General features: G+C 42.9%; 1 protein-coding gene across 1 annotated transcript in view; it reads right to left on the bottom strand.

Moving 5' to 3' along the window:
- Positions 1 to 10,836: 10,836 nt before the first annotated feature.
- The window catches only part of cpped1 (calcineurin-like phosphoesterase domain containing 1), a 54,613-nt gene continuing 50,236 nt past the window's right edge, over positions 10,837 to 15,213 (bottom strand). The window contains exon 6 of the mRNA XM_006800893.3: positions 10,837 to 13,851. Coding sequence (XP_006800956.1) covers positions 13,625 to 13,851 — 227 coding nt within the window. The 3' untranslated portion in view covers positions 10,837 to 13,624. The remainder of the gene's footprint in view (positions 13,852 to 15,213) is intronic.

Here is a 15,213-nt window from a genome sequence, read left to right as displayed (position 1 = left end):
TCACAAACATCGCTCTCGGTGCAACTTTGACACGTACGGAGCTCTGCAGCCAGGTGGGCGCAGGTGCTCCTTATTGTCCTGATGAAACACTGCTGTCTCCGTGCGCCTCGCAGCCACTACGTTCACATCCTGTGTGCTGGTAAATAACAGCACTCGGACATTTTTAGTCAGCAGGTGGCTAGTTGAAACAATCTTCCTTCTTCACTTTGAAAGAGAGTGGGAGTCCAGTTGGTGGTGGTGCGAAGAACAGTATTGTGGGTAAATGTCACAGAGAGCCTTCTGTTCCATATCTGACTAAGTGAACGAAGGAGAAAAAAAACCACTTTGTCTTGGCTACGACAAAACAGGCAGATAGAAAGAGCTGCTGCTGAGTAGGACAACAAGCTGACTTAACAAACACATACCTGCAACTGCTGATTATTTAGTGGGAAACATCTTTTTAGGGCAAATTGACTCCTGCCTCTTGCCTTAAGCATCATTCCATACTGTACAGTATGTCCCCTCTGTGCTGTGAGCATATGCAGAAGGCACACTGAGGACTCATCCAACCAGTGACTGTTGCAGACATATGGCTCACTTCCTGTTTTTGTGTCTAGTGCTGCACTCATGTCATGTGGGATGGAGGGCAGACATGGAAAGTTTCTCATGTTCACAACTTGCAAGCGCTATTATGTTAGAATTATGCGCAGAAGTTGGCAGTGTGCTGATCCCAGGTCAGCTGGCACTTTGTTATCTCTCTATAGTTACACTGCTCCACGACTCCGCTCATCTCTATGCTTTTTCCTGTCAGAGGTTGACTTTAAAACAGCAACAGCGGGTTTAATAACTTTTAAGTATGGACTTGAAACAGCGAGGTGATTTGACCTTTTAAAAATGACCAGCAAGAGGAAAAAAACAGGTTTATCATGTTCATGTTCACTACTGCAACTGCGGTGCCTGTAATACAATTAAAAGACTGAAATGAAAATGTGTATGTTGTGTAGACTTATCTTAATATAAGAAATGTTAAAAATTCATCTAGCCCTCAGCCTTTAGAACTGTGTATTCTGAGTCTCAGAGCAAGCTCAGATTAGAGATATGGTCAGTGCATCAGATTAGGCTACTAACCGAACGGCCAAAAATATTGCATTTTGAGGGACTGATTGACCACACGTTGCTCCCCAGTCAAATTCTGTTTGCTCCCTTTCATGACTCTTGACATATGGATGGAGATTCAAAGGAAAGGAATCAAAACAGTATTCCTCTTTAGCTTTGCCACATTTACAGCTGTACAAAGCTGAGCGGCAGTCGACTGTTAGCGGAGCCTCTCTTTTCACATTGGTCAGCTTCACAGAAGTGACAGATCTGTCACATGACCCCAAAAGACTCGAACTTGCTAGTCTTTCTGTTGGGAAGTGTCCCAGATTCAGCATCGGTTTTCATCCCATTATGACACACCGGTCAAAATAAACAAAACGTAGTCTTTTCCCGACCTAAACTAAAATCCCACATTGTCTGTGTCAGTCTATAAGTTGGATGATAGCACATATTCTGAACCCAGCATTAGTTTAACTCTGTTGCTCATGGTCAAGATCAGTACTGACCCAGCCTGATCCTCTGTCAGCCCAGCTTCATCTGACCCCAGCCCGTCTGCTCCACACTCAGCGTGCCCCTGTGTGCTCTCATCCCCAACTTGCCAATCTGCTCCCTCAGCCAGTCTGTTCTTCATCCAGCTAACCCCTGCCAGCTACCATCTCCCTGTTGCCCCCTGCTCCATCTCTGACTTTCAGCCACGACATCACTCAGCAATTAGCTGACACAAAACACGATCAGATCTTGTCTGATCTGATTTGAACGGTGTACCCATGCACAAATCCATGCATTAATCTTAGTCTAAAGAAGTACTTTTGGTTTCTGTAGAAGTGCCTGGAAACCAGACTTCTGCACTTTGAAACCCAGAATTTTACAAAATTACAAAATCAGTGCATGAAGCACAGACGCAGCAGAAGTCAGGGGAGCACTTGAGGTGCATGTTGCACACATGAAGACCATGAGTGGGTGCAAACAAACATGACAGTACAGACGCAGTGCAGCTGCCAGCTGAATGCTAATTTTGGCCCATCCTCTCTACTGTTATTAGACCGAAAACTTCCCTTTTAGATAGAACTTACAGCTAGGGCTGGATCCGGTGACCCCGAATTCTCACTTAGGCATAGGCTGCTGGGGGCTTCCCATCGTGCACTGAGTATTTCCTGTTCACTCTCAGTGTGTTTGTACACCACTCTGAATTTACTCCTTAGTTATGGAGGATTCCTGCCCCTCCCTGAGCCTGGTTCTGCCGAAGGTTTCAACTGTCGCCAAGTGCTGGCATACAGGGGGTCTTCTAAGTATTATCGTAGGATTTTTACTTTGAGATGATTCTTGCTGTGATTTGGGACTATATAAATAAAACTAAATTTAATTGAACTGAATGTCCCCCCCCCCCCTCTGCACCCCACTGCACCCCACTGATACTCTTTCATTAGAAACTTCATACTGATACTTCATACTTATACTGATACTATACTTATGCACTTATATACTGAGCCACATCTCTAAGTCCAACTTACGGCTAGACGATGAGGCAGAGACTTTTTTAAAAAAAAATTAACTTTTGACTTAACTACCGCACAATTATGCTTTGGATAGAGAAACCAAAAACAAGCCGGTGACGAGGCAACACCTCCATACCTAGAACCACACCGTCGGCACGGCTGCAAAGTTTGACAGTTGAATTAGAGCACACTCTAGTTTAATGCCCGTTTTGTCAGCTGTCTGGCAACAGCACAGCACCTTTGAGACTTTGGAAAAATCTCGACGTCTCGCTCCCAGACTTACCAGCAGGGCACATGTCATAAAGGTTTAAAAATAATTCTTTTTAGTATACTCTATGGACTGCTTCAAGTGAGTCATTTGGGTTCAAAAATATTCCTCTGGAACTTGAATGAGAAAACGGCAGCTTTTAGTTCAGGAAGGAAGACAATTATCATTTTAATTTTCTCATCACACCTGGTCTCCACCTCTCAAATATCACCCACAGAACTCACTCACTCAAGTTACGTGCACGTACACCACTGTCGACCATGATTAGCCAAGCTGGCACACTTCTTTAGTGTCTTTGCTATCATTGCTGCTTCACTGCTCCACCATCGGGGTCTCTCGCAGACTTTCGTTGCTGTGACTGCGGGGTAGACGTGTAATAAGGCCAAATGTGACATATCTTTTAAGGTGTATCAAAGCATTTTCATGTTGAATTTGAGGAGCTGCGGTCAATCAAGCAGTGCGCAGGCCATTCCGTACTACTGTGTCTCATCTGATATCAGAGAAATAAGAAAACAAGGAATATGAGTAACATTATTTATGGCATTAATGCAACAGTTGGGATACATCTGTGACCGGTCAAACCGAGTGGGTGAAACCAAACAGTCGCATTAAATAAAGCGAATCGTGCTCATTTTTGACCCCAGCGATTTGTAGAACGATCAAAACACGCCTCGGCTTGGTGAGCGAGCGAGGAGCGCTGATCCCGGCCAGCTCTCCCAGTCTGTCTCACTGGCTGCAGGCCCAGAGGGCAGGACACAGGAATGGATGGGCCTGTCGCCGCTTCTCTGCTGCCCAGATGGCTCGCGCTGTCAGCGGGCCCACCGCCATAATGGGTGGCACCCTGACGTCAGGCCATGATTCGATACGCCAAGTTTCATTTGCTCCTGCCCCTTCCCCCCAAACACCTGTGGACAGCGTGGAGAAATGAAGGGGTGGCGATACTGGAGCCCGGCCAAGTGTGTGCATCTCTGTTCTCGTACTCGTCTCCTTTGCCGAGCCAAGTCTCATACTTGCAGCAGGAGGATGCAAGTAGGCTGATAATTTACATTAAATACACAAGGTTTAATGATATTGCACCGTCTTCTGAGCACGTTATTGTCATTCAGTTGTAGATATTCACATCTCCATTTATGGGCTGCTGTGGACACAACTTGCACAGCAACAGTGGAACAAATTATTCTATGTAGCCTGAAATCTTACATCAACTCTACATTTCCCATCAGCTCGCTGGTATGTTTAGTTCACAGAAAAGAGAATGAATGCTGGGATTAAACCTGCTCTGCAATAAAAATAAAACATAATTTCTTCCCAGATTCATGAGGTTCTCGCTGGAAGTAGAGAAATAGCCTTTTTATGCATGTTTGTATGTGTATTAGAGCCCAGACTTCAGTTCAGGAGATGGGGCTCGAGGTGAGGAAGGAGGGGATGATGTTTTATCCAGATGCCGGTCACATTGTCTCTTTCCTTCACGCTTTTGCTTTGGTGGTGAAGAGCACCCCTTATCAGGTGATAAAGCAGCACGTGAATTCTTATGACTTCTCTTCTCTTCTGCCTTTGGCAATAATATATATGTGGCCATCTTTATCCAAATACATGAAATGCCATTAAGTGGATCCACAACCTGAAACCGGCTCATATCTATTTTTATCCATCCATCCATCCATTCGCTACCGCTTATCCTTTTCAGGGTCGCGGGGGGTGCTGGAGCCTATCCCAGCTGTCATAGGGCGAGAGGCGGGGTACAATGGGGATGAATATCTATTTTTAATTAATTAATTTTAAGTTTATGGAAGACATGAGTTTGTTAAAAATGTAATTGCACCCTAATCAATGTGTATTTATTCTCAAACCCAAAACGTTAGTAACTGCCTCTTTAAAGCTGAGTTATGTGGTTAAACTGGAGCTTCTGGGTAATACGTAGCTGTTTCTAATGAAAAGGTTCCTTCCTGGCAGCAGAGCAGACGTGACCAGATGTTCAATTCAAACAAACCGGTTTCTTTTAAGCTAATAATCATATCACACAATTATCAGGACGTATGCCACAACCAGACAAATCCTTTTAGAGAGCAATTCTCAGTCTGGGTCTAATTTTTTGATAAAAGTCTCAGTGCTCTCATTGTTTACAGCACAAATCTCCCATTTACTGCAAGTCCCTTCAGACTTGCGCATGAAGTAATTTTAGAGAGCCAAACAATGTGGATTTAAGTCCTCGAGTATTATAATTCAGAAGATTTGTGTTGTGAAATTCGTTTTTTTTTTCATTACAACAATGGGAACGAGAGCCCTATCTATGGGAGCATGTAATTTAACTGCCTCGGCTGTCACCGCTTTGAGCGTAAGAACTGTGATGAAGGGTGCCAAGCTGAATGTCGTCTCTTTGCTTTGCCTGACTGGTTGCTTCACCTAACGCTCTGTCTGCTTTGTAATTTTCCTCGCGCATCCAACAGCACGGAGGACGGCCAAATTATTCTTGCCACCATGTAATGATCACTTCTTGGATTCCATTAGGACCCAAAATATAAAATAACCTCTTTAGTGTGCCCCTGGTGATTTATTGTTCTCACTTTTGAAATGTCAGCCCCACCCCTCCGTTTCACGCTGTCACCCTGCATGTAAGATTCTCACGGGTGTTGGAAAGCAAGTGACCCATGACCCGCGTCCTCTACGCCCACTTCTGATATGCTTTCGTGTGAGAAAAACAGTGTTGTGGAAAAGGCTTCAATGCGTGTGCAGCCTGTTTTATAGGTACGTGTGTGTTTCTTTTCTCCACCTGTAAGCGTTCCAAGACACTGTGACAGCACTTTACATCAATAAACAGGAACTAGCTTTCATCTGTCACCCTGTCACAGTAAAACAGACGTGTAGGAACTGAGCAGGAAGCACATTTGTACACAAAGCTGCCATCCTATGGGAACTTTGTGTGTCTGTGTAAAAGCCTTTATATTATTTCAAAGAAATGACACTGAGCAACAAAAAAGCAATAAAAGTATTGGACTAAAAGCTTTGTGTGGGGAATGTTTGGAATATTTGACTAGAATTCCACTTAAGTTTGAGGTGTCTGTACTTTCATGTGAAAATACCTCATTTTAGCACAATCCCTGCTGACGTGGCATGTCTATGATCCCCCGGATTTGAGATTAAACTAAAAAATGATGGATTACAATCATCATTATTCACCTTTCCCTTTGAGCCAGGCATGATTCTGCTTTGTGGAAAGGTTAAAAATGGGTATTTATGTGAAAATGCTACTCTTAAATACTGGATCAGTGTACATCACAAAGACATGGATTACATTTTGCCATGAGGGATATCGTAAAGTAACATGGCATAGGGGTTTCCAGCATTCACTATTAAATATTCCACAGTTCACTGTTAGTGGTTTGATAACAAATTGGAAGCAATTGGGAATGACAGCAACTCAGCCATGAAGTTGTAGGTCATGTGAAATTACAGAGCGGAAACAGCAGCTGCTGAGGCGCGTCGTGCGCAGAGATCACCGACTCTCTGCAAAGTCAATCGCTACAGACCTCCAAACTTCATGTGGCCTTCAGATTAGCACAAGAACAGTGTGTATCGCTGAGCAGCTGCATCTGAGCCGTAAATGGTAAATGGACTGGTTCTTATATAGCGCTTTTCTACTCATCTGAGCACTCAAAGCGCTTTACACAACTTGTGCATTCACCCATTCAGACCCATTCGCACAAGCACATCTTTCTAAGTGCTTTTATAGCTAACATTCACACACATTCATACTCCGACGGATGCATCGGAGAGCAATTTGGGGTTAGTATCTTGCCCAAGGATATTTGGCATGCAGACTAGGGGAAGCCAGGAATCGAACCACCAACCTTCCGATCAGTAGATGACCTGCTCTACCACCTGAGCTACAGCCACCCCTACAACGTAGAATGCATTGGTGTGAAGCACGCTGACATGTTCTCTGGAGTGGCTTCTTTGTTTGGCAAACCAATGGACGAGTCTGGGTTTGGCGATTGCTAGGAGAACAATACTTCTCAGATTGCATGGGGCCATGTGTAAAGTTTGGTGGAGGAGGATTATGGTGTGGGGTTGTTTTCAGGAGTTGGGCTCAGCCGCTTAGCTACAGTGAAAGGAACTCTTAATGCTTCAGCATAGCAAGACATTTTGGACAATTTCATACTCCACACTTGGTGGGAATACTTTGGGGATGGCCCTTTCCCACCTTCCCAACATGACCAGTTCACAAACAAAGGCCCATAAAGATGTAGATGAGCAAGTTCGGTGTGGAAGGACTTGACTGGCCTGCGCAGAGTCCTGACTTCAACCCGACAGAACACTGGATGTAAAAAATGTTGTCGCTCAAGCTCATATGCGTGGTTTTCCACCTTGTCACACAATCATGACATCTGTTTTTCAGCAGTAACAGATTCTAATATTTACTCAGAAAGAATTTGAACAGTCGATATGCATGTCATACATCAGGTCTGATACATTTTCATGTGAATCGAGGCGTTGCTCGATAATGTCGCCGTGGGTCTCTATTTTCTTCGATGTCATAAATAACCAGTCCTCGAGGCGGGTTCAATCTGACATCAATCAGACCGCCCGAAATGGACATTCATTTGCTCCGACCTGAACGGCACAATTGTGCTCATGCAGAGACCCTGCAGAGCCGTGGCTCTCAACCTGCGTGGAAGGCACACCTGGTGGCGCATAGAGGCGCCGCAGGGGGTAAACAAGACTTTGCTGATGTTATTGTGCTGACCTTTCCCTCGCTAAAGTTTAACTTTTCATCCCTTTGTTCCGCTTTCTTTTTTATTGATTGATTAAAAATGTGCAACTGTTTGCAGGTCATATTGGATGAAGTTTTGCTGGAGAGGAAGAAGAATAGTCATCAATATATTCTGAGGTGGTTCATGTATTCAGCCTCAGTTAGGCCTGCACAGTCTGAGGAATATCTTGAATGTTCATAGCTGTACAACTCCAATGTTTTTGTGGATTAAAAGGTAAGAAAAGTGTTTCTTAGATTGTGTTTCAGGCAGTGATGGCAATAAAAATACGATATAGCCGCACCAATCTCAGTCGCTATAAAGAAGCTGGTGTTTTCTAAAGGTGATGGACAGCCTGTGTCTTCACTGATTATTGGAGAAGTTCTTATCAAAAGTGTCCTTTTGATTATGATATAAATCTTCTGCTTTATGACTTCCTCTGGAGTTCTCAGAAAGTCCTCAATTTGCTCTGAAGAGTTGCCAAGTAACATCCTCTGTCCCTCAAAGATGTGCATGCTGAGAACGTCACCAGGCGGCGTCCAGCTGAGATGTTCTCAGAAAATCAAAACCCTAGCTGAGACGTTCCCTTTTGGATTAGTGCTCAGATACCACCTGCTTCCTGCTGTCCAACTCCATCATGGGGTAAATTTAACCAACATTGCTTCTAGACTGAACCTAGATCTGCTTTAGTGAACCACTGCTTAAACGTTAGTTTTATAGGAGTATACATTCAGCGCCCACTTTATTAGGGACACATTGTTAGTCCAAGTTGGACCCCTTCTTGCCCTCTGAACTGCCTTTATTCTTTGTGTCATCCATGCAACAAGGTGCTGTAAACATTCTTCAGAGGTGTTGGTCCATGATGACACAATAGTGTTGCACAGTTGATGCAGATTTGTCAGCTGCACATCCAGATGTGAATATTGTGTTCCACTGTATTCCAAAGGTGGATTGAGGTCTGATAACTGTGGAGGCCATCAGAGTCCAGTGATTGGAGCTTTGTCACATGGTACATTATCCTGCTCGTAGCAGCCAGGACAAAATGAGGAAACTGCAGTCATAAAGGGATGGATATTGTCAATAATAGTTCTTGGGTAATAAACTAATCTATGCTCACTTGGTACTAAGGAGCTCAACGTGTGTAAAGAAAGCATCCCCCACACCCTTACACCACTAGCACCAGCCTGAATGTTGATGTAAGGCAGGTTGGAGCTATGCTTTTATATTGTTTACACAAAACTCTGACCCTACCATCCAAATGTTGCACAAGAAATCCAGACTCATCAGACCAGATAATGTTTTCCCAGTCTGCTGTTGTTCGATATTTGTAAACTTGCGCAAAACGCATATTACAAAGTCAATCTAATAAGAGGGAGCCCTCAGCGCCAACTACATATATTTTTAATTTTGCGTAAGATACTTATAATTGGAGCTATTTTGTTATTTTTGTAACTTTGTAATATTTTGTATCATTTAATTTAGCTACTGTTCTGTCTTGTAGCAACTGTGAGGACATCATTTCCTCAGGGATTAATAAAGTATTCTGATTCTGAGCTAAGAGTGACATCCGATGTGGTCTTCTGCTGCTGAAGCCCATATGTTCCGCATTCAGAGATGCTCTTGTGCATACTTTGTTTGTAATGAGTGCTTATTTGCATTCCTATCAGGTGGAAACAGTATGGCTGCTCACTACATTTTCTCTTTTTCAGACCATCCTCTAGAAACCCTAGAGATGGTTGTGTCCATTCCAATCCCAGTAGATCAACATCTGGTACCATCTGGGTCAACTACCATGCCACATTCAAAACTACTTAATTATCTTTCTTCCTCTTTCTGAATAAATGGAATTTAAGTTTGCAGGTCGTCTTGACCATGTTGACGTGGCTAAACGCACTGAGTTGTCGCCATGTGATTGGCTGATATTAGGACTTGAACACGTGTAACAAAGTAGCCATTGACTGTGCACCTTTAAAACATTTTCTACGTGTACTATTTCTACTTCCTAAAAAAAAAATACGCCCAGTGTTGGGAAGGTTACTTTTAAAACGTATTCCATTACAGAATACAGAATACATGCCCTAAAATGTATTCTGTAACGTATTCCGTTACGTTACTCAATGAGAGTAACGTATTCTGAATACTTTGGATTACTTAACATATTATCATGCATTTTACAACTACGTGAATGTACTATTGCTGTGTGATTTATTACTATTACTGAAGGTCTGCGGCTCCGAACTGTAGTAAAGGGACCTCTGACTAATATGGGTTCGTGTCGGGCTCGTAGCTGGAAAAATAGCTTTACTTTGTTGTCTGGGTCAACTCTGCTAGCCAGAGACAGAGAGAGGCGTTGAAAGGCTGCTCCAACGGAACTTATTGTTTCGGAGGAAAACACGAACAAAGTGTACAGTCGAGTTTTAATAGCTTACTTACAACTGGGCTCGTCAGGCACTCTTCTTGGCTGCAGTGGTTATTATTATATTTACATGCTTCCAGCTCCCATTTTTGCTTGATGACAACTCGTACTTTTCCTTTTTCTCCCACCTCGCGCTCACAGACACATAATGAGTATGGCAGTGCATTCTCCTTGCAGCACGGACTACACTGCCCATGATGATACATTCTGCATTCTGCCTATTAGCTTAGCACAACAACAACATCAAAAAGGCGCTCTCTCACCCAGGAAACACGCAGAGCGAGAGCGTCGCCCTGTAACCATGGCAACCGCAACGCTGCCGCCTGGAACTACAGAACATAGCTGTCAAACAAAACCGAAACAGTCCTGACCCGCCACAATATGAAACAGGAAAGTACCGCCGTGTAATCCATTTATTTCAACAAAGTAACTGTATTCCAAATACCACCTTTTTAAACGGTAACTGTAACGGAATACAGTTACTCATATTTTGTATTTTAAATACGTAACGGCAGTACATGTATTCCGTTACTCCCCAACACTAAATACGCCTTGTTTACGAAAAGAAACTGGCCTATCTTGGTTATAAAAGTCTAAAGTATAACAGAGCAGGAGTTCAGAGATGGCTCAACGTTGTTTCCTATGAGTGGATTTCAGAAGTGTCCAAAGTTCTTGTATAACACAAATTAACACTACATCTCACTGCTGTTTAGACACATCTATGAGAAATTGTTTGTGTGAGCTGAGCTTGTAAAGTGGTAACAGCTACAAATGAATGAACACACAAAAAAATAAATCACAGAGTTAGTCACTGTTAGAGAAAAATCAACATTTATTATAAAAATACAATTGGCTGTCACAGTAATATTGTTCAGTATGGTCATTCGTTAGAATTCAACATAGGAACAAGTCAAAGTTGTGTAATGCCATCCCCCAACATATACACACACACACACACACACAAATTTATGGAAGAAACGTGCACAAAAACGAAATTTAGACACACATCCTCAAAACAGATAAAAGAACCAAGTGGCTGAGCTCGTCTACCGGGGAGGATATAAAAATAGATAAGGACATAAGGTTCCTTCTCAGACAGGAAATGAAGGAGATGGACTCAGTCGTCTTTCACACATCACGCTCATTATCCATTCCTCTCAGATGCCGCCTCCTCCCTCTATCGCACGCCGACTTTTTGGAAAAGAGACAGAATCCGTCAGTGTGAAATGAGGTCAGTGATCACATCGCCAATGGAAAATCACCTACAGTATCCACCAGACCAGGGACGAACACACACACACACACACACACACACACACACACACACACACACACGAGGAGTAAGTAGACTTTCTCGCCGACACTCGCAGTCTCTCTCCGAGACACACACAGATGTGTTGCTAAATGGTTGCCATGACAACTCTGTTAGGTTCCCAGTCGGTCAGGGAGAGTGTGAGAGTCTGTGTGTGGAAAGTGTAATTGAGTGATTTAGGGCTCACAAAGAAAGTCATTTAGTTTCAGAAACGTCCATTTAAAAAGACAATTCCAGGACCGTTGGCTCCCAAATAAGCCTGCAGGGAGTCGAGCGTTAACGCTGTGACTAAACGGTCAGGAAATACTGTCCTCCTCCTCCCGCTGACACACCGCAGCACCGTCACATCATCGGTCTGACACCTCCTTAAGTTTGGCTTTCATCGGACAATTGCACTTCATTTCTTTATTTACGTCTCCAGGTCTGGTTTGCCGCGCAGACGCTGACGTGTGCGGATTAAAGCGAACTAGGTGTGCTTGAAGTGTGAGCTGCCGCATCCTAAATTTTGACTCAAGCTCCAGCCTAATGATGAAATATTTTCATCTGAGCCCCATCACAGCGTGAGAAAAATCACAGTCAGTTTGATCTATGCTTCAATAAAATCGTAACTGGGAGCCACGGGTGGATATTGCAGCACTCGCACTACAGAGTCATTCATGGGTAATATGAAGCAATCTTAAATTTTTCGAGAGATTCTGATTAAATCACGAGTTATTATAGAAACTATTTATGGTCCCAATTCCTTTGCCATCCAATTTATTTACATTGTGTAATCACCTATTCATTTAGATTCCCTTGTTAGTGGCGGGGTCCACCATTCCACCACGCTAGGCTTTAAATTGCCTTCATGAGCACATTAAGTAGCGCAGCGTGTAATCTGTACAGACGTATGAATATGAATGTGAATATGCAGAGTGGAGCTTTAATGTCCACTCCCGTCTGAGCAGGTTTCGGTTGCATGTTAGCATGTCTGTGGTGAGCTTATGCTGGAATTAAAAATGAAAATCAAGCTTCAATCTAAATTCTGCATTAGTAAACAACGACTACAGCATGAAACATGAAGTCCTGGCCAGGAGATCTTCTTTGTTTGGCAGTTTTTCCATTTTATCACACAGATATCAACCTCGCTGTTTACTTTCTCTCCAAACCTGAGCCAGAGCTGCAGCTCAACTGTATAAATGTTCAAACATGGGCAAGTCTGTTTTTTATTCTAAGGTGGTCACAGGGCGGTGTATTTGTTTACTGTGCCAATGAAAAACCAGTAACCTTAAAATTAGCCTTAGTTAAAAGTGAGATTGTCAGTTTTGTTGTAGTTGACAATGATAAAGAACAATCTGTGAGGTCAGCTTATATTAAAAGACTCTTGTTAAAACTGTTAACAAGAGGGAGGGGGGGGGGGGCTACAAACAAAGAGATGACAGATGTACAACATTAAACAGAAAACACACACACATCATAAGGTGATGTTAAAGATTGCATAGGATGTCCAAAAAATGCATCTGACTGCAGGAAGAGCAAAGAAGACAATTTAGGATCATTAAAAGGAAAATTCCAACTTTTCACAATTTTGAACTGATTACATTAAAGAAACAAGAGCTGAGGTGGACCTTTCCCCCCCCTCAGTCTCATCCTTTTTGCATACTCTTGTTGTATCCTACATCTCCCATCATGCCTCTGGAATGTTCCAAAGGCAAACTGAGCAAACAAAGCCCAAGCCCGCTTCACTGTTTTAAGTTGGAATCTTCTTTTAAAGATGGAAAACTCTGGATGTGCTCAAAGTCACACACATAACACATGCACTGGACCGCACAGACAGACTGAGCTAGTGCCTGAGGATGTGTTGCTACTTCAGATACAGGAGGACTGCACTTGTCAACAGAAGAACCCACGAGTCTTAAAACACATTCAAAGATCTCTGTGTGGCGCTTATAGGAGAGTGGGAAGCACAGATAACATCTAACCCTCCAAGAGATGCTTGCAAGAAAACATTCAGTCGAGACAACATAAACTGGAAGATTCTGTACACGTGACTACCTGTGACTGACATTTTTGCTGGCTTTGAATTCACTGCTTTTCTTCTCATAACTATTTAAATTATGTTGTTTTCACTTTGATGAAATTAACAGTTTTTGATGATTCAGTCGTTGGAGAACCCAAATCTGGGTCTGTTAGACCATAAGAATAATCTCCTGTCTGATTAGAACAAGTGATCTCATAATACTGTAGCACGCTGCAACAATGTGCTGAATGTAAAATATACTAGTCGGTTAACAAAACACCCAGCTTCATCGTTGTTTGAGTGTTCGCTCAGGCCTGCAGGAGTTTCTTGAGGTCCTCGTCTAAGCCTCGAGCCCTCAGCTGCTCCAGGCTGTAGTAGCGATGGATGACGTTGTCTGCCGTCACTACCACCACCCTGACTCCGTGGGTGTCCTCTCCCAGCTGGCAGCCGATGGCCGAGCTTACGACCATGTCCAGGCCACCGTGGCAGCCCCCGGCGTTACGGTGATAATGACCGGAGAAGACCGCCTTCACCCCTGCAGCGAGGAGGGACAGAGAGGTAGTGGTGAATGGTACGGGATGCTGAATTTACAATAAATTGGAGGCAGAACAATATTAGATTTTTCAGGCTGATACTCAATTACGAATTTCTATTTAGATTTTTTAAAAACATTTTTCTATGATATGGTGAAAAACAATTACAAATATTTCACAGCTTTTAGAGTTTTATTAGCAAATAAATCACATTTATCCAAAGAGTCACTATTTACAGCCTCGATCCTTCTTCATAACTTTTACAACTCTCTGTGGGATGCAGAACGTTAGCTTCTGGGTCAAATTCTAGATGAACCAATCCTGCCTTATCAGTGCTTGAAGTAGATCAGTTTGTGGGCTTCTGCCTGCCCACCTGCTTTCTGGGGATTGACTATAGATTTGATTAAGATCTGGAAAGTTTTCTGGCCATGGATGCAAAATGGAGCCACTTGCTTATCTCCTTTGCGTTGTGACAAGGTGCTCCATCATGCTGGAAAATGCACAGATTGTCACCAAATCCCTGCTGGATGGCTGGTAGAAGATTGTCTTTGAGGGCATATTTAGCATGGTCAATCCTTAACAAGCACAATCACCCAAATGTGTCATGAGCGTCGATCACTGAAAAGGCAGGAATAGGGTGGCATCATTTAGGTCTATGATATTTATTTTTATTTTTTAAAAAGTCACTGTTTAATAGCTTCCCAGCATTGTATTTTATATACCACTTAGCAACACCTCTTGACTGATTGCTTGCTCCTTTTTTTAGTTTCCTCTCTGGCCTGTGTGCTGCAGATGCCTTCAGTTGCTGCTTGTTTCTGGGTCTTTCTACATTCAGTTTTGTTTTTAATAACTGAAAAAGATGCTCTATTGCGTTGAAATCATGCGAATGACTTGGCCTTCATAAACTCTTTGGGTTGCTTTTGCAGTATGCGTTCATAGTGCAGTGCTAGCTGATTTTTTTCAGGACTGTGGAGGCTCTTTCGTGTGTTTTCTGGAAACATTTGATCTAGTCTTCTTGTTCTTGAGTGTAACCAGTGGTTTGCACCTAGATATAAACCCTTTGTATTTGCATTTCTGACAGTGTCTCTTGGCTAGTTATTGTGAATAGATTTTTCTTAACCAACGACAAAATTCTGCGATCATCCCCTTTAGTTACATGATCAAACAAACAAACAAAAAAGCAAGGGAATAAAAGCAGAATAATCTAAAAGGTGAGATAAATTGGGTAAAGAATCAGTGATGTACAGCAGGAAAAAAAGGGGCAAAAAAGGAAAAATATGATATGATGTAAAGACTCAAAACTGGAAATTTACAAAGGGAGGAAGGAAATGAGAGAAAGGAACAGACGGAAAAGCAAACTGTGG

The sequence above is a fragment of the Neolamprologus brichardi genome, chromosome 8, assembly GCF_056152115.1.
Source record: "Neolamprologus brichardi isolate AB-2024 chromosome 8, ASM5615211v1, whole genome shotgun sequence".
Classification (NCBI taxonomy): Eukaryota; Metazoa; Chordata; class Actinopteri; order Cichliformes; family Cichlidae; genus Neolamprologus; species Neolamprologus brichardi.
This window is presented reverse-complemented; position numbering and strand designations above follow the sequence as displayed.